Genomic DNA, 23860 nt, shown 5'->3' on the forward strand with positions numbered 1-23860 from the left:
TTAGCCCCGGTTTGATCAACCATTTTCAACGTTAGATCTGCTACAGAACAGGAGTTATAAGCAAATATTTAGGGGGAGGGGGCTTATCCTTAATCAAAAAATGGAAACAAATGTAGTCATTTGTTAGATATTTGTTAGATCTGCTACGATCAAACCGGATCTAACAAAGATCTAATGAAACAGATCATTGTTTGCAAAAGATCATGAAAGGGGGGGTTGATCTACTTGTAAGCTGTACAGTCAGTGTGAACTAACATTGCAAGCATGTGCGGATGAAATAGCAACAATCGTGCACAAATTATTTTAGCCAAGGGAAAAAAGGAATTCAGAAGTTAGCAGTTTTCCGTCGCTTTTTTCGTACTTGCACAACACGTAACTGTATTCATTTTTTAACCTTGTGCACACATCAGCCCACATTTTTAGGGAGTGTTGTATTCGAAAATACACATCATTTTAATTACGTTTAGCCTGTTCTTGGCGTTCTTTGTGCACACTGTGTCCATGGGTAAGATACAACTAAATAGACGTAATTTACACTGTTCTTAACTTGCCCCTGCAATCAGTATTCATTGTGAACTGGTCGCTTTGTGGTCCATATCATTGATACACTTGTGATGTGACATGACGTTTCCACCACAATCATTATGAAAATGCTCTTACATTGACTGCTAAGTGCAACATAGGCACTTAGGAGGAAGGCTTGCAAAGCATCTAGCCGTTAAAAAATAAATAAATAGGGTGAAAAATCTTCCAACAGTACCAGGTTGCTGACCCGGGTCATCCAAATGTGTCCTTCGTAACCCAAAATCTATCTTAGACGGAACCAAAAAGTTCATTTGTAGCCTTTGCAGCTTCCACAGAACAGGTGTAAAGTGCTGAAAGTGGCCAACACAACTCTGTGATCAAGCCTCATGTCTGGATCGAGCTTCTGGGCATTCTCGGTCCTAGTGTGCTTCTGTAATCTGGTCCTTTTGTCTCACAAAAGTGTGAAATTTGGGTTGACATACAGTGTACCAAGTTCACATTATAAGATACAGCTCTGAGTCTCGCTGCCATCTGTGACACATGTTCTTGTCACACTTAAAGCGGGACGGCCTAAAATTTCTCACTTGGGGCACAGTAGCTGCCCAAATTGCTTCTCAGTTTTAGACCAAGCCACATAGATCTGGTACAAGCAGAAGGTCACACACTGGAAGGCCACCTAGCGCAGTGGTAAATGAGGCCTGTCCCTCTCTGGAAAACTCTATACATAGAGTTTCCTTATGTGCAACGCTTTGTTCCTCTATGGAAATTAATTTAAACACCTACTTTCAGACTTTATTACTGTGTCGCTCCAAGTTCATTTGAATCGGCACACAATGAGGCGATTGAACCATGCAAACCCTGTTAGATTGCTGAGAGTTAAATCTCTTTTTGGAGCAATCTTTCCTCCATCAGTGGAAGAGGTAGACCTAACTTTGTAACCCATCATCCTCTTAAATGGTGGTAGAAGCTCATTGCCCACAGATGAGCCTCAGCTTCCATCTAAACTCATATTGGTGCTCCTTCAAGGATCAGCCCAGGAATGTATTGACTTCCAACTTCGCATTTCAGTGTGGTGTCGCCAGGGGGAGGCTCCACAAGATACCTCGAATGAAAAATAATCTCGTTGAGTGAAGATTCCTAGGACCCTCGTCCCACAAAAAATAATAGCCAAGTTTGAAAACCTTAATTTGAACCGAAATAACAATTCAGATCCAAGGTGGGTCCCGTTCATATGCACCGAAGTGCTGCCCACCTTGAGGTGCATTGTCAGAGGTGACATCTACACCGTCGGGAACTGGGAGGTGGATCTGTTGCTCGGGTCCTTTACTTTGAAAAATTGGCGCATAACAACATACACGTTCAACCTTGATTGTGGACCTTGCGTCTCCTGCTGGGATGTGTTGACATGAATTGCACCTGTTCTGAGAGGTGCTTATTTCTGGCCTGTGCAAAACATCTCTGTAGAGGGGCAGTAAGGGAATACACCCTTCTCCACCTGGAAAGTTGGAAAATCAACTATTGTACTGCTTATTGTGACCTCTCCACCTGTTATTACAACTATAGAGCCTAATTACAAAAACACTATATTGCGCCCCCTCACACAAAGTGGTGGTGGCGTGATGATTGAGTGAGGACCCCATTTTACCCATCCTGGTGGGTAGCGGAAAGTGCCTGCTCTTTTAAGCACAAATAGCATTATGATCTGGGCAGGCTTTCTTCTTAAGAATAAGCCTATACGACAGGTAAGTGAGTGAAGCATTCACTCCAGAGGTCTTTGTGCAAACTGCAGTCAGAGCTTTGGATCCTGGCTGGGTCGGCTCTGGCCATCTTCCTTTAATGGCTTTGTTACACCACTTAGAAGCAGTGGGAGACTAGTATGAAGTCTTGCAAAAAAAGATGTGTTAATATTATTTGTATTACATTTTCACCTCTGATACTGTAGTATGTTGTGCTAAATTATTGGGCTATATACAGTGCAACTGTTGCCCTTTGCATGGTCTCTTGGTACATTGCAACCAGCAGGAAAAAGGGGTGGATTTGTGTAGGAGGAGCAGTGGGAACAGTTCAAGTTTGCTTTGCTTTGCTGTTGCATTGAATCATGCAGCTAATAAGGAAACATGATCTTTGGTAGGAGGAGCAGTGGGAACAGTCCAAGTTTGCTTTGCTTTGCTTTGCTGTTGCATTGAATCATGCAGCTCATAAGGAAACATGATCTTTGGTAGGAGGAGCAGTGGGAACAGTCCAAGTTTGCTTTGCTTTGCTGTTGCATTGAATCATGCAGCTCATAAGGAAACATGATCTTTGGTAGGAGGAGCAGTGGGAACAGTCCAAGATGGCTTTGCTGTTGCATTGAATCATGCAGGAAATAGGATCTTTGGGTAGAAGGAGCAGTGGGAACAGTCCAAGATTGCCTTGCTGTTGCATTGAATCATGCAGGAAACATGCTCTTTGGGTAGAAGGAGCAGTGGGAACAGTCCAAGTTTGCTTTGCTGTTGCATTGAATCATGCAGGAAACATGATCTTTGGGTAGAAGGAGCAGTGGGAACAGTCCAAGTTTGCTTTGCTGTTGCATTGAATCATGCAGGAAACATGATCTTTGGTAGGAGGAGCAGTGGGAACAGTCCAAGTTTGCTTTGCTTTGCTTTGCTGTTGCATTGAATCATGCAGCTCATAAGGAAACATGATCTTTGGTAGGAGGAGCAGTGGGAACAGTCCAAGTTTGCTTTGCTTTGCTGTTGCATTGAATCATGCAGCTCATAAGGAAACATGATCTTTGGTAGGAGGAGCAGTGGGAACTGTCCAAGATGGCTTTGCTGTTGCATTGAATCATGCAGGAAATAGGATCTTTGGGTAGAAGGAGCAGTGGGAACAGTCCAGGATTGCCTTGCTGTTGCATTGAATCGTTGCAGCTCATCAGGAAACAGGATCTGTTTGTAGGGCAGTGGTCTTCAAACTGTGTGGCTGTACCCAATACGGCAGCCCATAGGATGTCTGAGGGTGCGGGGGTGCCTGCCAAAAGGGAGGATGGAGACTGCTTGAAATAGAAAATATAAGCAGATATAGAATTTGGTGGGCCGGGCACAATGTTTGTATGTGGGGGAGGAGGGGCTCAGTTTGGAGCCCACTGGCAGAGGGTAAGCTTCCTGGTGTTTTGGTGTATGATTCTTTGAGAGGAGCCCAGAGTGTGCCCGCGGGTGGATACACATCCTCTGAATCTGAGAAATGTATGTTATAGTCACTCTCTAGTTACAGAATTTTCTTGGACACTTTTCAATCAGGCTTTTGACCATCCATGTGCACTGAATCTGTGCTTGTGTTGGTTATTGATGGCCTCAACATGATGTTGGACTAGGGTGGTGTGGGGTTTTTGATCCTGCTGGATTTATCCACAGCTTTCGATACCATCGACCACTCTATCCTGTGCCACTGTCTTTGTGAGGTTGGAAATTGCAGCACAATACTTCACTAATTCAAGGCTTTCTGGTCGGCGCGATCTCAGACACTCTCACTTCCCCCTTTTAAGTCTGCCCCTTCTGCCCTCACTTGTGGGGTTCCTCAAGGGTCTGCAATCTCTCCTTTACTTTTCAATGTTTATGTTTGGCCATTGGCTAGTCTTATTCATTCTCACAGGTGCCGTTTTTACTCTTATGCAGACGACAGCGAGTTTATTCTGCGAGTAGATCGGAATCTGAATGGAGCTGCCATTCGTTTGAGGGGCTGTTGGGTTGATATCAGGGAATGGGTGAATAATAACTGGCTGAAATTGAATGGCGACAAGACAGAAATCCTGGTGATGGGACCACTGATGTGCATTGTTACAAAAGACATGCGGAATGCCTGATAAAAGCGGTTACATACCTCTGAATGTTACATGCTGAATGATACAGCTTCCCTAGTTCGACTTGAGCGGCGTGAGCGACCACAATTACAGCACCATCAGAGAGAGTTCACAACACACCATATAAACGATACCAGTCCTATTACCAAGAATTAAGCGTCTCCACTAAAAATAACAGTGATGCTTTTTTAAGAAGGTTACCTTCTAATTACCATCAGACAACCAATTTACATGGTCTGAGAGCACTATTCTTAAGGAAAGTGTGTGAAGAATATTGTATTAGTGAAAATTCTTCTAAATGAGTCACTGACCAAGTCTTATTTTAATGAAGTGGACCTAAATGAATCATCATTTGTCCATCCACAAAATCACCAGAATACCCCCTGATGAATTTCCTCAAAATTAGTTAAATAACCCATAGAAAAGAAACATGTTAGGTTTAATGTGAGCGAATGTTGTAGGAGTTGCAATGATGTTATGTAAGTATTGTATTTTACTACGTTTTAGGAACGAATTGTGAAGTAAAAACTTCACTTGGATTTTAGATAATTTGCTTTATTTTTGATATTGTGTTGTTATGTCTTTTAGGTAGTGTAGTGTATTTGACGTGGCATAAATATAATTATGAACATTTCATGTTTGTCTAGAGCACGTTGACACTTTATAATTCTGTATCAATTATGTTTATATTTCAGAATTGCACAATATATTTGTACGTTTATTTGTAGTAATATATTTGTGTTTTTCTATACATTTTAACTCTGTAAGATTAATAAATAAAATAATGTTTATAGAGATTGATAAAAATTGGGGTAATTGTATTCTTTACCCCGCGTCTGATATTAGTGACCTGCATCAATAAGTTACTGATCCAATTGGCATTGGCCCCTAGTCTCTGTTTTGTTTAAGGATTGCATTCCTATACCAAGAATGACTGTGGCCCAATTTCATGGAATCCTCCCCCAAAGTTATTATGAGATTGGACCACTGACAGCAGGGCCATTCAGGAAATCCCACCCCGTGGAGTCCTATCGCACTCCAGGGGAATGGGAACTTACTGGCACTCTGCCGCCCGTAATATCCCAGTAGTACCAGGATAGCGGGTGATGGGGACGGTAAGGGTGGGATACCGGAAAACCCAGAATGAGGGCCCATGTTATGGGGTCTCCTGTCCAAGTCCTGGCCTTTCATTTCTACAAACATTAAGTAAAGGTGAAGCCCGGGAGTGGAATTTCGTGGGCGGCAATGACATGGTTTCATCTGGTAGCCATATAATTGTCCCACAAAATAACTTGTGAAGTTATGATATGATATATGATATGATATTTTATTTATATCGCGCTCATACACAGGTGTTTCAGAGCGCGACAAGGCAAGGGAGGGGAACAGGGGAGAACGAAACAACGATCTTACTAGGCCCAGTGACATTGAGAACGTGCAAGTGCATGGGAGAGGGGGAGGGGAAAAGTGCATGGAGGGGAGGGAGAAGGTGGAAAGTGCAGAGCAAAGGAGAAACAGGATAAATAATAATACAAATAAATAAAGAATAAAATCAGCACAAAGTGGTAGTGCAGCCAAGTGGCAAGTGCTAGGTTTGAGGTAGCAGATCAGGTGGGTCTGATAAATGCAGGGGGGAAGAAAAAGGGGAGGGGGCTGTATGGGTACAGATACAAACCCAGTGCAAGGGGTGGTCCGGAGGCAGTGCGGTAGGGTGGCAGGGTGAGCAGGAACCTGGGACCAGAGACAGAGGGTGTCCCGATGCAAGGTGCCAAGAGAGCAGATCAGCACGGGCGCAGGGGGGGTGAAGGCAGAAGCAAAGAGGAAGGTCTTGAGGTGCTTCCGGAACCTGAGATGGTTTTCCTCAAGTTTCAGAGAGGCCGGGAGGCTGTTCCAGAGGGAGGCCCCAGCCGAAGACAGAGATCTACCCCCAGCTCGTTTCTTTGGGAGGAGGTATTTACAGAGGGATAGCTGAAGATATTTTTTTAAAGTTGTCTTTTAAAGTGCCATGCCCAAATTGTATGGTTGATGTTATTCTACTAATAATAATTGCCATATTTAAGCCTTCCCCTTTATTAATAAATGATGTGACGTGTGAAAAAAGAGAACGGCATGCCCTGTGAGCACCCGTGGTAAATTTCCTGGAGAAACTCTGGTCTTGAATGGCCGACCGAGGTGAGCCCACTGACACGTGTTGATTATCAAACATCATGAAAGCCAACCCAAAAGGTAACCAACTATTACCGGGCAGGCCCTAATTGGAGTGGATGGCCCTTGGCAGAAACACGAGCCTGAAACGAACTGCGGGAGCGTAGAAAGCAAAGCCGCTTCTACAATAAGGCAATTCTAGGTGGCCACAGCAGGGGCCACAAGCAGCGGGCACCATATTGGTCATAAAAACATGAAAAACTGACTTGTGAAAGGCCGGGATGGACCTAAATTGACAATGCATACCAATGGCCCTCATGACAAGTGTAAGAGCCTATGACACCTGTCCCTATAAGCGGTAACAGTACTATAATATTGGGCAATGCCTTATCTGAGAGTCTGCTCATCTCCAATATAGCATTTTATCACCCTTCCCACAGGGACAGCGTTGGTGCCTTTCAACTTCTTTTGTTGAACTGTGCCTTAATCCTCAGGGAGGCCCGCTTGAGCAGCACCCCTATGACAAAGCAAAATGCATCTTTAATTGAGGGAATTTAATGTATGCTTTGGAGCCATGCACATGCTGGCTGCTTTTGTTGGTGCCCCCAGGCCATGACCACCCATAGGCTTTGCAGTATCCAGCAATGTTCTTATCACCTCGCTGACTTTTTACTCAGGTTTTGACTACATTAGCACCTTGCTGACAAAGTGATCAACATGCTTTTCAGTGTTCATTTAGTGTATCAGCTCCCCACTGGTTACCTGGCTCGTGATAATCTCCAGTAACCTTCTCACTGCATTCCTTTATGTCACCATTATGATATAAGTAATTTATAACGCGCCGGTACACAAGTGTTTCTTGGTGCGACAAGACACAGGGGATGACAAAGGGAGGACAAGACAAACAAGCTTAGTAGGCCTTGTGTAATTCAGATCATGCAAGTGCGAGAACGAGAAGTGCAAGAGGAAAGGGGGGAGAAGTGCATGAACAAGAAGGGGAAGGGGGAGGGACAGGAAACAGGGCAGCAATGTTCAGAGTAAGTGCAGTACAGGAGTAGCGCGGCTCTGAGTAAGTGCAGGGAGGCAAGGGACTGTAGAGGTTACAGTTACAGCCCCTATGTGTGTGGAAGCCCACAGGCAGCGCATGGGTAATTAATCAAGAGAGAGCCTTGTACCCAATGAAACCATGAGGGTGGCGAAGCAACCAGTCAGTGCTGTAGACTGGTAGGTCAGCAGGGGAGGGAGAGATAAAGCAGAGGAGAAGAGGAATGTTTTGAGCTGCTTCCGGAACTTCAGGTGGTCCGGCTCAAGTTTGAGAGGGGCAGAGAGACCATTCCAGAGTGAGGCATCTGCAGAGAAAAGAGATCTACCCCCCACTCTCTGCCTGGAGAAGCGTCTGACCCTTTGAGAGTTGGAGGTAGCTGAGCGAAGGGCTGGAGAAGGAAGGTATTTAGGAAGAGAGCGTTGGATTTAGAGCGGGGCCCGGCCCCACGAAGCCTTGTGGACAATGCAAAGGGTCTTGAACTTGATCCTTGCAGCCACCAGGAGCCAGTGAAGAGATTTCAGGTCTGGAGAGATATGGTCACTGGGCTTGAGGCCAAGGATAAGCCTCACAGTCCGGTTCTGCATAAGTTGCAGAGGGTGGAGAGTAGAGGCAGGCAGATTTAGAAAGAGGCTGTTGCAGTAGTGCAGCCTAAAGAGAACTAGAGCTCTGGAGACAGTGAGCTTCTGGGTTAAGGTGAGGAAGGGAAGAGTACCTTTGAGGTGCCTCAGACGATTTTTCAAAGCTAGAGGGGCACTGTAAGGGTGTCTAAGAGGGATGCTGGCACAAGGGTGGCATTTTGGTTGGTAAAAACGTTTACTTATCTAAAAAAGAAACCCTCACTATCCCTATCTTCTAAGAGGATTTCCCTGCCTCAAACTAATGCTAAAGGATCTGTCAGAATGTCTTTCAAAATCAAACTCCGCCCTCCTGTGTTCTAACCTACTTCTATCCCTCACACTACAACTAAAGAATAAGGCAACAACAAGTTCCTTCTCCGGGAGAATGACTCCCTTCTCCGGGAGAATGACTCCCTTCTCCTGGGGGTTGGGCGGTATTCCCAGAAATGTTCTTTGGCAAAAGGATGCGGGAGAGAATGACTCCCTTCCCCTGGCTTGTGGTTCCAACAAACCTTTACAGCAGTCAACATTCAGAACCAGGAGAATGACTCCCCTTTTCCTGATATTGGTTCACACACTCCAATATACTTCACACCGAAGCCAGGTGTATCAAACGGGCATCAGTGTCTTCACCAGGAGAAGGACTGCCTTCGCCTGGTGTTTGAGAATTATTTTCCTTATCTCTGAACTTGAGGTTTCTTTTGCCCCATTCTCGTGGAATTGGCAGAGTCCCAATCCCTTCTCGGGGCCTCATTGGACCTTTCCCCCCAACATCAACGAGTATGCTTTCCTCGGATGCTTAGCACACTTGTGTTAAGGTGCCAGACCCTACTCTGGTGCTCAGTGGGCTTGTTGCCATCACTGTGACAAGGACGTTTTCCTCATATGCTCAGACCACCCATTCCAATAGTTTGATTGCTGCTACTGTGCCTGAGGAGAGCTGCCCCTCTTCCACCTCTTTGTCCCCTGTGGGTCTCTCGTGCATCCCGTTACCTTCTCTGGGACTTCGGTAGACCACTGAGGCTTCCTCGGGCTGGGGTACGTCTCTCCGGCTCTTCAGGCTTCTCTCCTCCGCTTCTGCAGCAGTGTGGTGGCTCCACGCTCTACTGGACTGCTCGGCTTCCTCTTGCTGCTTCGTGTTCATGTCCACTCCAGGTGGACCCACAGAGAACTCCCTCAGCGCTTCGCCGGCATACTGTGCTGTTTGGCATCCCCCACCAGCCAACAGCATTTGAAACTCCCACTCTGGATGGTTTCCACACCTGCTGCCTCTCCCGGCTGGGCTTGTCAAAATCTTCAGTCCTTCTCTAATTATACATTGTTGCAAGTCCCGCCCTGGAGGATTGTCAAAGCCCTTTGTTGTTCTTGATAGGCCCATCTTCATGCCTCCTCAGGTCCACCTCGTACCATTACCAGCACCATTGATATTGAAATTAATATTTTATTTCTATCGCGCTCGTACACAAGTGTTTCAGAGCGCGACAAGGCAAGGGAGGGGAACAGGGGTGAACAAAACAGCAATCTTACTAGGCCCAGTGATATTGAGAATGCGCAAGTGCATGGGAGTGGGGGAGAGGAAAGGGCATGGAAGGGGGAGAAGTGGAAAGTGCGAAGCAGAGGAGAAACAGATAAATAACAATAAATAAATAATAAAGGCAACAAACAGTGGTAGTGCAGCCAGCAATTTGCAAGTGCTAGGTTTAAGGCAGCAGACAGGGTAGGTCTGATAAGTGCAGGAACAAAAAGGGGGTTCTGTGTAGGTACAGATACAGACCCCAGTGCAAGGGGTGGCCCGGAGGCAGTGCGGGAGGGTGGCAGGTCACCATCAGTAATCTTCCTTTCTTCTGTGCTCGTCTTTGTCCTGGTACTTTCTATTTTGACTGTGTCTCCAGCACTACAGAAATACATGGGTGTCCTCTCAAGGAAGTCGCTTGGAATGGATGGGGGCTTTGGGAAAGTTGGGGTGGGACATGGACCAACAGGGCTGTACCCTAGATGATCGTCCTTCTCCCCAGAGGGGGAGTCCCTTCCCATGAGGTCCTCCCACATTAAACCATCCCTGGGGGGGCAATTGGGTAGCTGCCGCATCTCCCTAGCCCCATGGGAAAGGCTCCCCTTTGGGGAGAAGTGTCTATACCTAGTGAATGGTCACAGGTCCCCCCAACCTTATGGTGTAATTGGCCCCTGCAAAGGGTGCCCAACTACTTCAACCGGCCCTGCTCTGGCTAACCCATTCTCTGGACCCTGTTCCCTCCAATGATGCTTTGTTCTGCCCCTTGCCTCTGTGCCGCCTTACTGTGCCCTATTTCCCGCTCCATGCCCACCAACTTTACCTCTGTGGACCTCAAACATACCCGCACCCACTATCTGTACCTGTGGCTAGCCTTTCTGAAAACTGCTGTCGCCATGATCATGGCGGCCCCTCTGGTTAGTGGTACAACAAACAGTGCTCCGCAGCCCACCGGGCGACGAGCACCGCGTTCTTAAAATAGGTTTCATTTGTGCATGGGAGTCAGGAGCAGGTGTTCAATTAATGGATAACACTTGCTATGTCCACTTGCTATGTCCTTTATCGGCAGAAGACTGGTATCCCAATTATTTAATGATTTTTTATTTTAATTTTTGCCCAGCGCTGGCCATACCCAGAGGGTTCCGGAGCGCTTTACAAGGTTCAAAGTTCAGAAGTTGGGTGGTGAAACAGAAGTAACAACATTTTTCTGGGTGGAATAGGAAGAAAGGAGAGACGGGCGATGGCAGGGGAGGTGGCGTGCATCCCAGAATGCAACACTCCTAATGGCAGAGCCTGTAAACATAAAGGTGGGTTTACCAGAACAGCCACTACAGGATTTCATAAATCGTCCTGGCCTTTACTATGCTGTTCAACATTGGTCACAACACAAACTAGGCAGCATCAAAAGCTACTTTTTTTTGTTGGCATAGTAGCTGGAAGCGTGCCCAGGGTATTTAAAACAGAGCGTAGGAAGCGGAAAGACTTTGGGAAAGGTATGGAAGCGACTGAAGAGCTAGAGTCCCTGAAAGGAGTCCAGAAGTCATTTGTTATTTTGAAGGACGTCCCCTACTTGTCGCTCCCTCCGCAGCCCAGGCCCATTGAGGAGGACCGCCCTATAGTAAAAGAGATGTTTAGTAGTCTGGCACCGCGGCTTTATAGGAAGCCTTCCTCTTTTATGTTGGAGATGGAAAAGGTTAAACAGCATTCTGGCTTGTCCCGGGAATGTTGGCACTGGAGCCGCATTCTTCCCAAGTCTGGATGGGATCCCGGCAGCTTGAAGCTGACAAGATGACTTGGGAAGGGAGTTTGTTTCATTGGCTGCGCCTCCGACCGCGGAGCAGCGGGGACAGATGCAAACAGTGGTCTCTGGGAGATGCTGGGACTGTCTGCAGAGCAAGAACACAATTTTCATCTAGTCCCTGGCGGGCCCCGGGATATGACAAAGTACGATTTTGAGGGGATCCTCGCTTCTCCGGGGAAGACGACTTCTGGAAGACCGGTGGGCGGAACCGAGTCATGCCTGCGACGCTTCCATGTCCAGTGTATTCCTTGGGACGTTTGAGACTTCTTTTTGTTAAGTTCTCCAACGCATACTGAGCAATTTTTCACAGCCGAAGTCTGGTTTGATCGGCTTTAGATAACTGGCTTTGCGTATGCCATAAGCGCCATGGCGGCGGTGATCCTGAGCGTTGAGGACTTGTGGTATAACTGGGATAGCCTTGTCTGGAACCTGACCTCCCGGGCGCTAAGGTCCTCTCGCTTCGGGAACTTGCGAATCTTGCAAGTGCTGCTGAAACCCTGGTGCCTTTCCAGAACTGTATACCAGGTGAGAGGTCATGTTGCCGGAAGCCCTTACCTAGATCTGCGGGGGCATATTGCAACTCACACTGTGTAGGTGACTCATGCTTTCAAGAGGGGATATGGGAAACGGGTACCATGAGTTCCACCCGCCACCCCCCTAGAATTACCCACGGGAGCCATTATCGTTCCGCGCACAAGGACATTTATTCGGTTACATGTCTTTATACCGAAGTAATTTATAACGAATGCCTATATATCGAATCTTTTATCTTGAAAACTTTTATAGTGAATGCATTTTTGGGGGGTCCCCCCCCGAATTCCCGTTTCCCACCCCTAAAAACCCATCCCAACCGTTTCCCAAAAATATTGAACCCTTTACCCCACCCTAAATACATTCTCTAGAAAGGCTTTCAAGATAAAACATGCGATATAGGGGCATTCCATATAAAGGATCTGATATAAACACTGTATGCTCATTTATCAGGCCTCAAGGGTACTCGAGGGAGAGAAACTCGCTGCCTGCTCCCGTGAAGCACTGTTTGCGCGCCATCATTATCGTATGGTTTCGGAAATCCAGTTTGCTGCGCAATGTCATTAATCCATGCAATAGCCGGGGCAACATTAGCCCCAAATTGGTGGCTAATGGCTTCTCACTTCAATGCATTTGTCTAGCAATGCCCTCCTCCACAGGCGCGTGCTTCTGCTGCTTGTTTGCAAGTATAATCACGCCTTTCGCAAAATGCTGCAAGTTGCCTGAATAATAAAGGGAGTACATGATCTGCGCCCCTCCCCCAGCACCAACTTAATCTACAGATGTATGTTTTGGAATTAAAAAGTCCCTTGCATGCTTTCCATTAATATACCTTTCTCTTCATGCTGTCGCGTCACTGCTCTGCCAAAGCAATTTGTAAGACGGAATGGCCCGTGTGATTACAGATTTTGTCAATTTGCAAAACATTTGCAGCTACGAAAATCTGCATGTGTGTTATTGAGGCCGATGCTTTTTCTGGGGCAACGTACTCACTCCTGTGCTGCTTTTTTCCCCTCCAATTTCTTTGTTTGAAATATCTAAAGTGTTCTAGCTTCCCTCGTTCATTCGGGCATGGTGAGCGTTTCGATGCATGTACCTTGGCAGGAGGCGCTATACAAATGCAAGATAACCTAATGTAACAAGCAGCGAGTGTAGTTAAAAAAGGCCGCTAACTGTTAGCTAATTTATAAGTCGCTCACAATTAACCATTGGTGATGCAAGTAAAAGTATACATTGTAAAATAAATCCCACAATGCTGCAATATTTCTGGATCACAATCACATGGTCGGTTCTACAGGAAGGTGCACGCTACCAGCAGGGGGTGCCAGGCTGATCCAAAGAACTGCAAATTCGCCCCCGTTTCTGTCATCACTAGTTCACGTTTCCTTTCTACCAGCGTTTAATTGCCACTCGGTTGCAGCCGAGGTGGTGAGTGGTTGAGGGACAACTGGGAGTACTGCAAAATGGTGGGTGCGCAAATGCATTGGGCATGTGTGCAAATGGTGCTAGCTAATACACAATTGCACAAGTGCAAATGGCATTTGCACTATCACCAATGCAATTGTGCATGCGCAAATTCCATTTGCCTATGAGTAAATGTACAGAAATCGGACTCCCGGGGCCTCAACATCATTTGGGCTGGAAGCATAATGCAATTGCACAGGAGCAAACACCATTCGCGCATTCACAAAATATAGTTGCAGTGTCGTTAATGGGGTCCTGGGGCCTAATTTAAAATGTACATTTTGTACCCGAGTAAGCACTTTTATGAGCACAACTTTAATTTGGGCAACAACGCATTTTAAGTAGCGAGGGCCCAGTAATGCAGGATGAGTTGCACACACTATGCAACCTCAGCGATACCCTAGTGAAACATAGCAAAGGGAACCAGACAGCAGCACCTGACATGAACAGGAGAAAGTGTACTGTATACCTACCTGGGAACAATGGGTGGGCTCTTGAGGGGGTAGCGCAAGTGAGAAAGAATCACAAGAAAAGGCAGGTATCCTCCATTCTTTTGTATAGGCCTAACAAATGCTCAATAAAATAAAATAAATAGAAATAAAACGCTACATGGATTCATATGTTAAGCAGTCTATTGAATGAGAAAAAAGAAATCCAGACTCTCCGAAATAGCACAGTGCGATGTGACACTGGCTTGTCATTGGCAAGGCTCAGGTTGAAATCCCCAGCATGGGCCAAAGAAATAAAGTGTTTTTTCCTCACTGTTGGGAGCAGAGGGAGCCCCCGGCACGACCGATGTTTCAGGAGACTGCAAGGGCTCAGTCCTGGCGAGCCCCAACCCACTTAAAGCCCTGGCCATATCTGATGTCAGTGCCAAAGGTTTTTTTCTGTAGAACACAGCTGTTATTGGTGTGGCTTTGCAGAGCACATGCATCTGGCAAATGAGAGCAGGCAGTGTCCTCTTTGCTGCACGTGTCTGCAAAACTAAATGCTGTCCTTTAGGTTTGCAAGCCCTTTATGTGTGGTCAGGTTGTTTTTTTGTCCTGAATGCCCAGGCCATGGCGAATGGCTGACAGACTTCACACAATGTAAATGTTGTCCATCTGACTGGCATGGGTGCCATTGGGTGGTACCTGTGTATGTCTTGGGAGGATAGCTCAGCGGCAACGTGCTCGCCTTGGAAGCAAGACGACGTGGAGCAACACAGATCCGATCCCCGGGTCTGCGCTTAGAAACCTCTGGGTATTAAGCGCATTATAAATAACCTATCACATCATATCATGTGTTTCATCCAGAGGAAGGAACCAAAGAAGTAGTAAGTGGCAGTCCGGAGTATTAGTTGGAGGAGCATGAGGAGTAAGGACAGCTCTAGAAGTAGTAGTAGTAGCAGCATAAGTAGTTGTAGTACCAGCAGCGGCACTAGTAGTAACATTAGCAGTAGTAATAGGTGGTAATAAGAATAGTGGTGGAAGTAGCAGAGTAGTGATAGTTATATTAGTAGTAATAATAGTAGTAGCAGCAGAAAAAAGAATAGCAATAGTATTGGTAGGATAAGTAATAGTGGTAGGGGGAGGAGACAGAGGAGTAAGAACAGGAGTGGAAGTAGCCGCATCAGTAGCAAAAGTATCATCAGTACTGTTAGTAGCAGTAGTAGTAATAGTGGTATTGCTATAGTAATAGCAGTATAGTATTAGTAATAATAGCAGTATAGTAGTAGTAGTAAGAGTTGCAGCATAGAAGGAGTAGTAGTATCAACAGTACTATTAGTAGCAGTAGAAGTAGTCTTAGTATAGAAGTAGCAGTATAGTATTGGTAATAATAGCAGTATAGTAGTATATCAGTAGTACAAGTTGCAGCATAAAGGAGCAGTAATATCAGTACTATTAGTAGTAGTAATAGTAGTATTACTATAGTAGTAGCAGCATATTATTGGTAATAATAGCAGTAAAGTAGTATATCAGTAGTAAGAGTTGTAGTATGTAAGGAGCAGTAGTATCAGTACTATTAGTAGTAGTAATAGTAGTATTACTATAGTAGTAGCAGCATATTATTGGTAATAATAGCAGTAAAGTAGTATATCAGTAGTAAGAGTTGTAGTATGTAAGGAGTAGTAGTATCATCAGTACTATTCATAGTAGTATTAGTATAGAAGTAGCAGTATAGTATTGGTAATAATAGCAGTAAAGTAGTATATCAGTAGTAAGAGTTGTAGTATGTAAGGAGCAGTAGTATCAGTACTATTAGTAGTAGTAATAGTAGTATTACTATAGTAGTAGCAGCATATTATTGGTAATAATAGCAGTAAAGTAGTATATCAGTAGTAAGAGTTGTAGTATGTAAGGAGTAGTAGTATCATCAGTACTATTCATAGTAGTATTAGTATAGAAGTAGCAGCATATTATTGGTAATAATAGCAGTAAAGTAGTATATCAGTAGTAAGAGTTGTAGTATGTAAGGAGTAGTAGTATCATCAGTACTATTCATAGTAGTATTAGTATAGAAGTAGCAGTATAGTAGTGGTAATAATAGCAGTATAGTAGTATATCAGTATGAAGAGTTGCAGCATAGAAGGAGTAGTAGTATCAGTACTATTAGTAGTAATAGTAGTATTACTATAATAATAGCAGTACTGTATTGGTAATAGCAGTATAGTAGTAGTAAGAGTTGCAGCATAGAAGGAATAGTAGTATCAACTGTACTATTAGTAACAGTAGTAGTAACAGCAGTATTAGTATAGTATTGCTAATAATAGCAGCATAGCAGTAGTAAGAGTTGCAGCATAGAAGGAGTAGTAGTATCATCAGTACTATTAGTACCAGTAGTAGTATTAGCATAGTAGTAGCAGTATAGTATTGGTAATACGAGTATATTAGTAGTATATCATAGAAGGATTAGTAGTGTCACCAGTACTATTAGTAGCAGTGGTAGTAATAGTATTACTATAGTAGTAGCAGTATACTGTAGTAATAGTATTACTATAGTAGTAGCAGTATACTATTGGTAATAATCATGTAGTAGTAGTAAGAGTTGCAGCATAGTGGAAGTAGTAGTACCATCAGTAGTATTAGTAGCAGTAACAGTAGTATTAGTGTAGTATTGCTAATAATAGCAGTATAGAGGTAGTAAGAGTTGCAGCATAGAAAGAGTAGTAGTCTCAACAGTACTATTAGTAACAATAGTATTAGTATAGTATTGCTAATAATAACAGGATAGCAGTAGTAAGAGTTGCAGCATAGAAAGAGTAGTAGTCTCAACAGTACTATTAGTAACAATAGTATTAGTATAGTATTGCTAATAATAACAGGATAGCAGTAGTAAGAGTTGCAGCATAGAAAGAGTAGTAGTCTCAACAGTACTATTAGTAACAATAGTATTAGTATAGTATTGCTAATAATAACAGTATAGCAGTAGTAAGAGTTGCAGCATAGAAGGAGTAGTAGTATCAACAGTACTATTGGTAACAATAGTATTAGTATAGTATTGCTAATAATAGCAGTATATCAGTAGTAAGAGTTGTAGCATGTAAGGAGTAGTAGTATCATCAGTACTATTCATAGTAGTATTAGTATAGAAGTAGCAGTATAGTATTGGTAATAATAGCAGTATAGTAGTATATCAGTATGAAGAGTTGCAGCATAGAAGGAGTAGTAGTATCAGTACTATTAGTAGTAATAGTAGTATTACTATAATAATAGCAGTACTGTATTGGTAATAGCAGTATAGTAGTAGTAAGAGTTGCAGCATAGAAGGAATAGTAGTATCAAAGGTACTATTAGTAACAGTAGTAGTAATAGCAGTATTAGTATAGTATTGCTAATAATAGCAGTATAGCAGTAGTAAGAGTTGCAGCATAGAAGGAGTGGTAGTAGCAACAGTACTACTAGTAACAGTAGTATTAGTATAGTATTGCCTGTTACGAGGAGGTGTAGCCTAAATGATAGCCATGACCTAAATAATGGGCTCCTACTTGACCAGAGTTTTGAGACACTGCTGGGGGTCAGCCCTGGCTAGCCCCGGCCCACTTAAAGCCCTGGTATTATCGACATGTATTTGTGGGCATATTGGCAACCTATCCTGTGACCAGGTTGGCTCTTCCGGCAGCCATTTTATTATGAGATCAAGCGCCCAGTTACACTGCCTACCAAGACTTTTCTGACTCAATTTACAAGTGTACTTGCAGCCTTGGGTCAGGAGCACGTGTTTTGGCATCCCAGGCTGCATGTGGCCACTGTGCACTTGAGCCTTGAGGATCAGATGTATAATTGTGAGCTCTTTGTTTCGGGCACTTAGAACCTGTCAATTTGGGCAACTGTTGGGCTTGCAGCTGAAACTTGGCTGTCCGGCTTTTGACCGGGCTCACTTTGATATGCGAGTCCTTTCGCACAGCTGTGGGTCCTTCACAGGGACGCCGCTCGGATCCATGACTTACTTTTGGATTAAAGCCACAGCACCAGGGTGTTCTTCCTCTGTCACAGTGGAACATCTGGCGGGCGCGGATGCAGGAGCTGCACGCCACGCTCCGGGTCTGCGCCGCCTCGTGTTTTACGAGTGCGGTTCGATACGTTTCCTGGCACTAATGAGAAGAATGCATAGGGCTGTGAAATCGGTGTTTTCATTGAGTGATAGGATTACCAAATACATATTTATTCAAAGTAGCATGTTAAAGAGAAACCCCCAAATACATTTTTTTAAATAACTTGAATGTCCATAGTAGTGTGATCTTTCTACAGCCTGAGCAGAGTTAATTGCATTTAAAAACTCTCCAAGCATGGAGGTGGGTGATGCCATAGACAGGACGATGGCCTTGCCGGTGATGCAATGGTAATTGCCAGCACGACAGCCTTCCGCCCGTTTGGTTCCAGCATTGCCTTCAGCCAAACACGCAGAGGTTACGTTAGTCTTCATAGCAGACAGTCCCATGTATGCTACTATGGTGTGTGGCTTGGGGAGTTCCTCACAGGAGTCCTTGCCCCCTAAGGGTAGTCTCTCCCAGAGAGGACCCACTTGCCCAGACTCCTATTGGGGCTCTTGCGGAGTAGGCCCACCTCCTTTGCCTCAAAGGGGGAGGCTTCCTCTTGGGGCGATGGGACGAATATCTTATATTCGTCACAATGCATAGCAACACAAGTATTGCCTGCTAGTGCAACTTTGTGTTCTGTAAGAGAAATGTGTGACGAGTAACACTGTTGTGGGTGGGTGTGTTTGTGTTTACATGTTTGTGGTAACACAAGTTTGTGGTAACACAGAAATTGGTGTACATTACACAAGTGAGCGTACAGTGGTACCAGCTTGTATCTAAAAGCAGAGGGTGGTGCATTAGTTCACGGGCCTCCCCCAGCCCACAGAGCTCGATATACCTGCTGCCGACTGCCCTGTACAGCCCATGCCCACCTCCCACCCACCTTGCAGCATTGTTACATGTCCCACACGGTAAACTGCTAACGATTCCCTTCTAGAATACATTATCTGCCGGTGATAAACCCTAAGCCCAAGCGACTGTTCCCCACCCCTTAACCATCAAATCTATGCCTAAAACCCACTTGAAGTGTACAGGACTGTTTTTTTCTTAAAGTTAGGACCATGGGCAATAAATACTCAAATATAAATACATAAAACAAAATATAGTATATATGCACAGACCATATATTTTGCACAAACACAATAATACATGTGCACATTATCCCAAAGTCATCGGTCTGCGTGCTTAGCATGGAAAGGAAAGCACAATGTTCTTTCTGACAGCTGTGCAACTTGGACCTAATATGCTTGAAATCACTTCAAAAATTCCCACCTGCTTCAGTACTAACTGGATCCATTCGGTCTCTTTTCTTCCCAAGAAGTCTGTTTTTCTTTACATGTGTCCAGCCAACAAGTATTCATTGCTTCTCTCCTACTAGGTCTCGCGCTTCTCTACTTCCCAATTGCAAGCCCAGTAGAGCGTGTTCTGGTACCACCTTCATTGAAAGCCCAGAAGAGCGTGTCCTGGTACTACCTTCATTGCAAGCCCAGAAGAGAGTGTCCTGGTATCACCTTCATTGCAAGCCCAGAAGAGAGTGCACTGGTCTCACCTTCATTGCAGGCCCAGAAGAGCGTGTCCCGGTACCACCTTCATTGCAAGCCCAGAAGAGCGTGTCCTGGTACCACCTTCATTGCAAGCCCAGAAGAGCGTGTCCCGGTACCACCTTCATTGCAAGACCTGAAAAGCGTGTCCCGGTACCACCTTCATTGCAAGCCCAGAAGAGCGTGTCCTGGTACCACCTTCATTGCAAGCCCAGAAGAGCGTGTCCCGGTACCGCCTTCATTGCAAGCCCAGAAGAGAGTGTCCTGGTACCACCTTCATTGCAAGCCCAGAAGAGCGTGTCCTGGTACTACCTTCATTGCAAGCCCAGAAGAGAGTGTCCTGGTACCACCTTCATTGCAAGCCCAGAAGAGAGTGTCCTGGTATCACCTTCATTGCAAGCCCAGAAGAGCGTGTCCCGGTACCACCTTCATTGCAAGCCCAGAAGAGCGTGTCCTGGTACCACCTTCATTGCAAGCCCAGAAGAGCGTGTCCCGGTACCACCGTCATTGCAAGACCTGAAAAGCGTGTCCTGGTACCACCTTCATTGCAAGCCCATAAGAGCGTGTCCTGGTACCACCTTCATTGCAGGCCCAGAAGAGCGTGTCCTGGTACCACCTTCATTGTAAACCCAGAAGAGCATGTCCTTGTACCACCTTCATTGCAAGCCCAGAAGGGCGTGTCCTGGTACCACCTTCACTGCAAGCCCAGAAGAGTGTGTCCTGGTACCACCTTCATTGCAAGCCCAGAAGAGCATGTCCTGGTCTCACCTTCATTGCAAGCCCAGAAGAGCGTGTCCTGGTACCACCTTCATTGCAAGCCCAGAAGAGCATGTCCTGGTACCACCTTCATTGCAGGCCCAGAAGAGCGTGTCCTGGTACCACATTCATTGCAAGCCCAGTAGAGCGTGTCCTGGTACCACCGCCTTTGCAAGCCCTGAAGAGAGTGTCCTGGTATCACCTTCATTGCAAGCCCAGAAGAGTGTGCCCTGGTCTCACCTTCATTGCAGGCCCAGAATAGCGTGTCCCGGTACCACCTTCATTGCAAGCCCAGAAGAGCGTGTACTGGCACCACCTTCATTGCAAGCCCAGAAGAGCGTGTCCCGGTACCACCGTCATTGCAAGCCCTGAAAAGCGTGTCCTGGCACCACCTTCATTGCAAGCCCAGAAGAGCGTGTCCTGGTACCACCTTCATTGCAAGCCCAGAAGAGCATGTCCTGGTACCACCTTCATTGCAAGCCCAGAAGAGCGTGTCCTGGTACCACCTTCATTGCAAGCCCAGAAGAGCGTGTCCTGGTACCACCTTCATTGCAAGCCCAGAAGAGCGTGTCCTGGTACAACCTTCATTGCAAGCCCAGAAGAGCATGTCCTGGTACCACCTTGATTGCAAGCCCAGAAGAGCGTGTCCTGGTACCACCTTCATTGCAAGCCCAGAAGAGCGTGTCCTGGTACCACCTTCATTGCAAGCCCAGAAGAGCGTGTCCTGGTACCACCGCCATTGCAAGCCCTGAAGAGAGTGTCCTGGTATCACCTTCATTGCAACCCCAGAAGAGCGTGTCCTGGTACCACCTTCACTGCAATCCCAGAAGAGTGTGTCCTGGTACCACCTTCATTGCAAGCCCAGAAGAGCGTGTCCTGGTCTCACCTTCATTGCAAGCCCAGAAGAGCGTGTCCTGGTACCACCTTCATTGCAGGCCCAGAAGAGCGTGTCCTGGTACCACCTTCATTGCAAGCCCAGTAGAGCGTGTCCTGGTACCACCGCCATTGCAAGCCCTGAAGAGAGTGTCCTGGTATCACCTTCATTGCAAGCCCAGAAGAGTGTGCCCTGGTCTCACCTTCATTGCAAGCCCAGAAGAGCGTGTCCTGGTACCACCTTCATTGCAAGCCCAGAAGAGCGTGTCCTGGTACAACCTTCATGAAGCGCACATCTAGAAGTGCTCTGGCGACTGTGAAATAGGGCCTGGAATCATATTGCAAAATGTGTGCACTGGTGCAACTGCAATTGTGCACAGCGTTTTCACCAAGGAAAAAATATCTCTAGTAAAAATACCTCGTTCCTCGCACTTACTATGGACAGAATAGTGGTGTATGGAAGGAGTAACGCCTGACCGGGGCAACAGCTAGTTTAGGGAGAGTAATACTTACACTTCAGAGAAAGGAGGAACACTTGCAGTAAAAACCCGGGGAATGCTTCCATTGAAGGTAGAGGAGCTGCCATAGACATCAATGGGAATGTTTTACAGTAGGTTGAAGGTGGGTGCGTACAGTAATGAGTGTGGGGACTCTTGCAGTATAGGCAGGTGGGATGGTGGCATTATGAAAAGCTCGGCCTAAGTTATCGATCTGAAAGCGCACTGTCTCCGAAAACCCACCTCCCGCGTTCCACTCACAGAGAAAGCCCATTTGCTGATTAAGAGTCACCGAGATGCCTTCACTGCACAAAATTACACTGGAATCATCATTTGCACTGCGGACCTGAAACAGCAGCAGTAAATTAGCAACAATTAAAAGACACGGTGCATCAATTTCAAGCTTCACAGAACTTTATTGGCCTAAAAGAAGGCTGACTGAGCACAAACAATATGGCGGCCATAACAAGGAAAACGCTGAGTCAGCATTCAGAAACATTAAACCGAGAAATACGTAAATAAACGAGGGGAGCCGCAAATTAAAGGGGCGGGGGGGGGGCGGGGTAAAATGACAACTATTAAAAAAAAGGGGGCTACCTCGCCTAGTAAAAATGAGAAAGCAGGCCTGAGGGATAAAGGGAGAAGAAAAGAAAATAGAGGTACAAAGCGTTGGGGAGCAGTGCAATAAATCGTATTTGTGAAGTTATTGGCCATTAAGGACTGACAGAATGTACAGCAGCAATTACTGACCTCGATCTATATTCCATATAAAGTCAGCCAATGACCATACTTGAACAACAGTCAATAACTACTGTTAAATTACACATGATAGCCTACCCATGTTTTAACATTATTCAAGCTCAGCCAAATGTACAATTAAAATGCTTACAATTTCGAACACAGCATTGTTATTGAAATACTTGAAAATAAAACACGGTTAATTCACTAACCGGTTTTGTCTATTTTGTTAATTCATAGTAACGTTTTTACTTAAACCCCACAACACCAAAATCTATAGTGTAATTAGCACTATGCAATAACACACTTATAGAACTCTGCAGGGATCATTAGCACCTGGGATAACGGCCCTTCCACGATGTATGGCACTGCTTTCTCTCGAGCCATAACTCGTGCGATAAACAGTCATTATTACACGATAATTAACCCCTGCCTCAGGTTCCAATGAGTCACTGTATTACAGTTTTAAGATCATTAATTCATGCATTCATGATTTTGAAGATTCCACTCTACTAAAGACGGAGGATATAGAGAGTGGGGTTGGGGGCGATGGGGGCTATGCTGTATCATAAAACAAAAAAACGACCATTGCTTCACCCATAAATCACTTCCATTCATCAACTGGTCAACCATGTTCCTCCAACCTCGGCAAGCAACCTTACCCGGTTGCCTCGTGCCTGCCCAGTGTTGCACGGGCCCTGCACCCAAAGGCCTCTTCCTGCTTGAAAACAACACTTCGGGGAGAAGAATCCTGCTGTGAAGCTCCAGTGCAAATGACACGAGAAAGTATTATATTTAAGAAATCCCATCTTTCATGTGGATGCTGGGGGATTTTCTGAACATCGCAACTTCTAGGGAAGTGGTCTGCAAACTGCGGCTTTCGAGATGTTTTGGACTATGACTCCCATGATCCCTAACCATTGACTACGCTGGCTAGGGCTGATGGGTATTGTAGTTGAAAACATCTGGGGAGCCAAAGGTTTTATCTCACACTGCTTTTGATGACTAGAACGCTGACCCAGATTACATGGAACCTTTTTGATGGCTGTGCACTTCCTCCTCGTCCCAGTACTTCTCTGGCACCCTTCCTTTGGGTCGTCCGTACTCTTCTTAGTCTCAGTATTTCTTAAAGTCACCGATTTACAAAGGCACATGGGAGTACTAGGCAAAGTGTTCGGGTATATGGGGTATGGAGGTGTGTAGTGTGTTGGGTGAAGGATATTATCCAGCATTCTCCCGAGATGTTCTCTCTTGTCCCCAGAGGGGAGTTCTCTTCCTATTAGAGCCTCCCGCTGAGTACCACCCCCAGGGGGGCGCTATCGAGTAACGGCCTCAGCACCATGGCCCCATGGAAAGGGGCTTCACGTCGTCGGGGCGAAGTGACGACATCGTAGGATTTGTCGCAGTACACTGTCTATTAGTGCTATGCTGTGGATTGCGGACACGCTGGTAACAGTTTG

General features: G+C 45.6%; 1 protein-coding gene across 9 annotated transcripts in view; it reads left to right on the plus strand.

Moving 5' to 3' along the window:
- Positions 1-23860, plus strand: part of FRMD4A (FERM domain containing 4A) — an 897536-nt gene that overhangs the window by 350985 nt on the left and 522691 nt on the right. For 2 of the 9 annotated variants that reach the window (XM_069627921.1, XM_069627923.1), the window contains exon 1: positions 11524-12006. The exons of 5 other annotated variants lie outside the window; for them this stretch is intronic. In XM_069627921.1, coding sequence (XP_069484022.1) covers positions 11848-12006 — 159 coding nt within the window. In that variant the 5' untranslated portion in view covers positions 11524-11847. Of the gene's footprint in view, positions 1-11523; positions 12007-23860 lie in introns of those variants that run through there. 2 more of the 9 variants (XM_069627919.1, XM_069627920.1) reach the window with 1 other exon arrangement.

This window comes from Ambystoma mexicanum, chromosome 12 (assembly GCF_040938575.1).
Source record: "Ambystoma mexicanum isolate Mex_15411 chromosome 12, UKY_AmexF1_1, whole genome shotgun sequence".
In the NCBI taxonomy this organism is placed as follows: Eukaryota; Metazoa; Chordata; class Amphibia; order Caudata; family Ambystomatidae; genus Ambystoma; species Ambystoma mexicanum.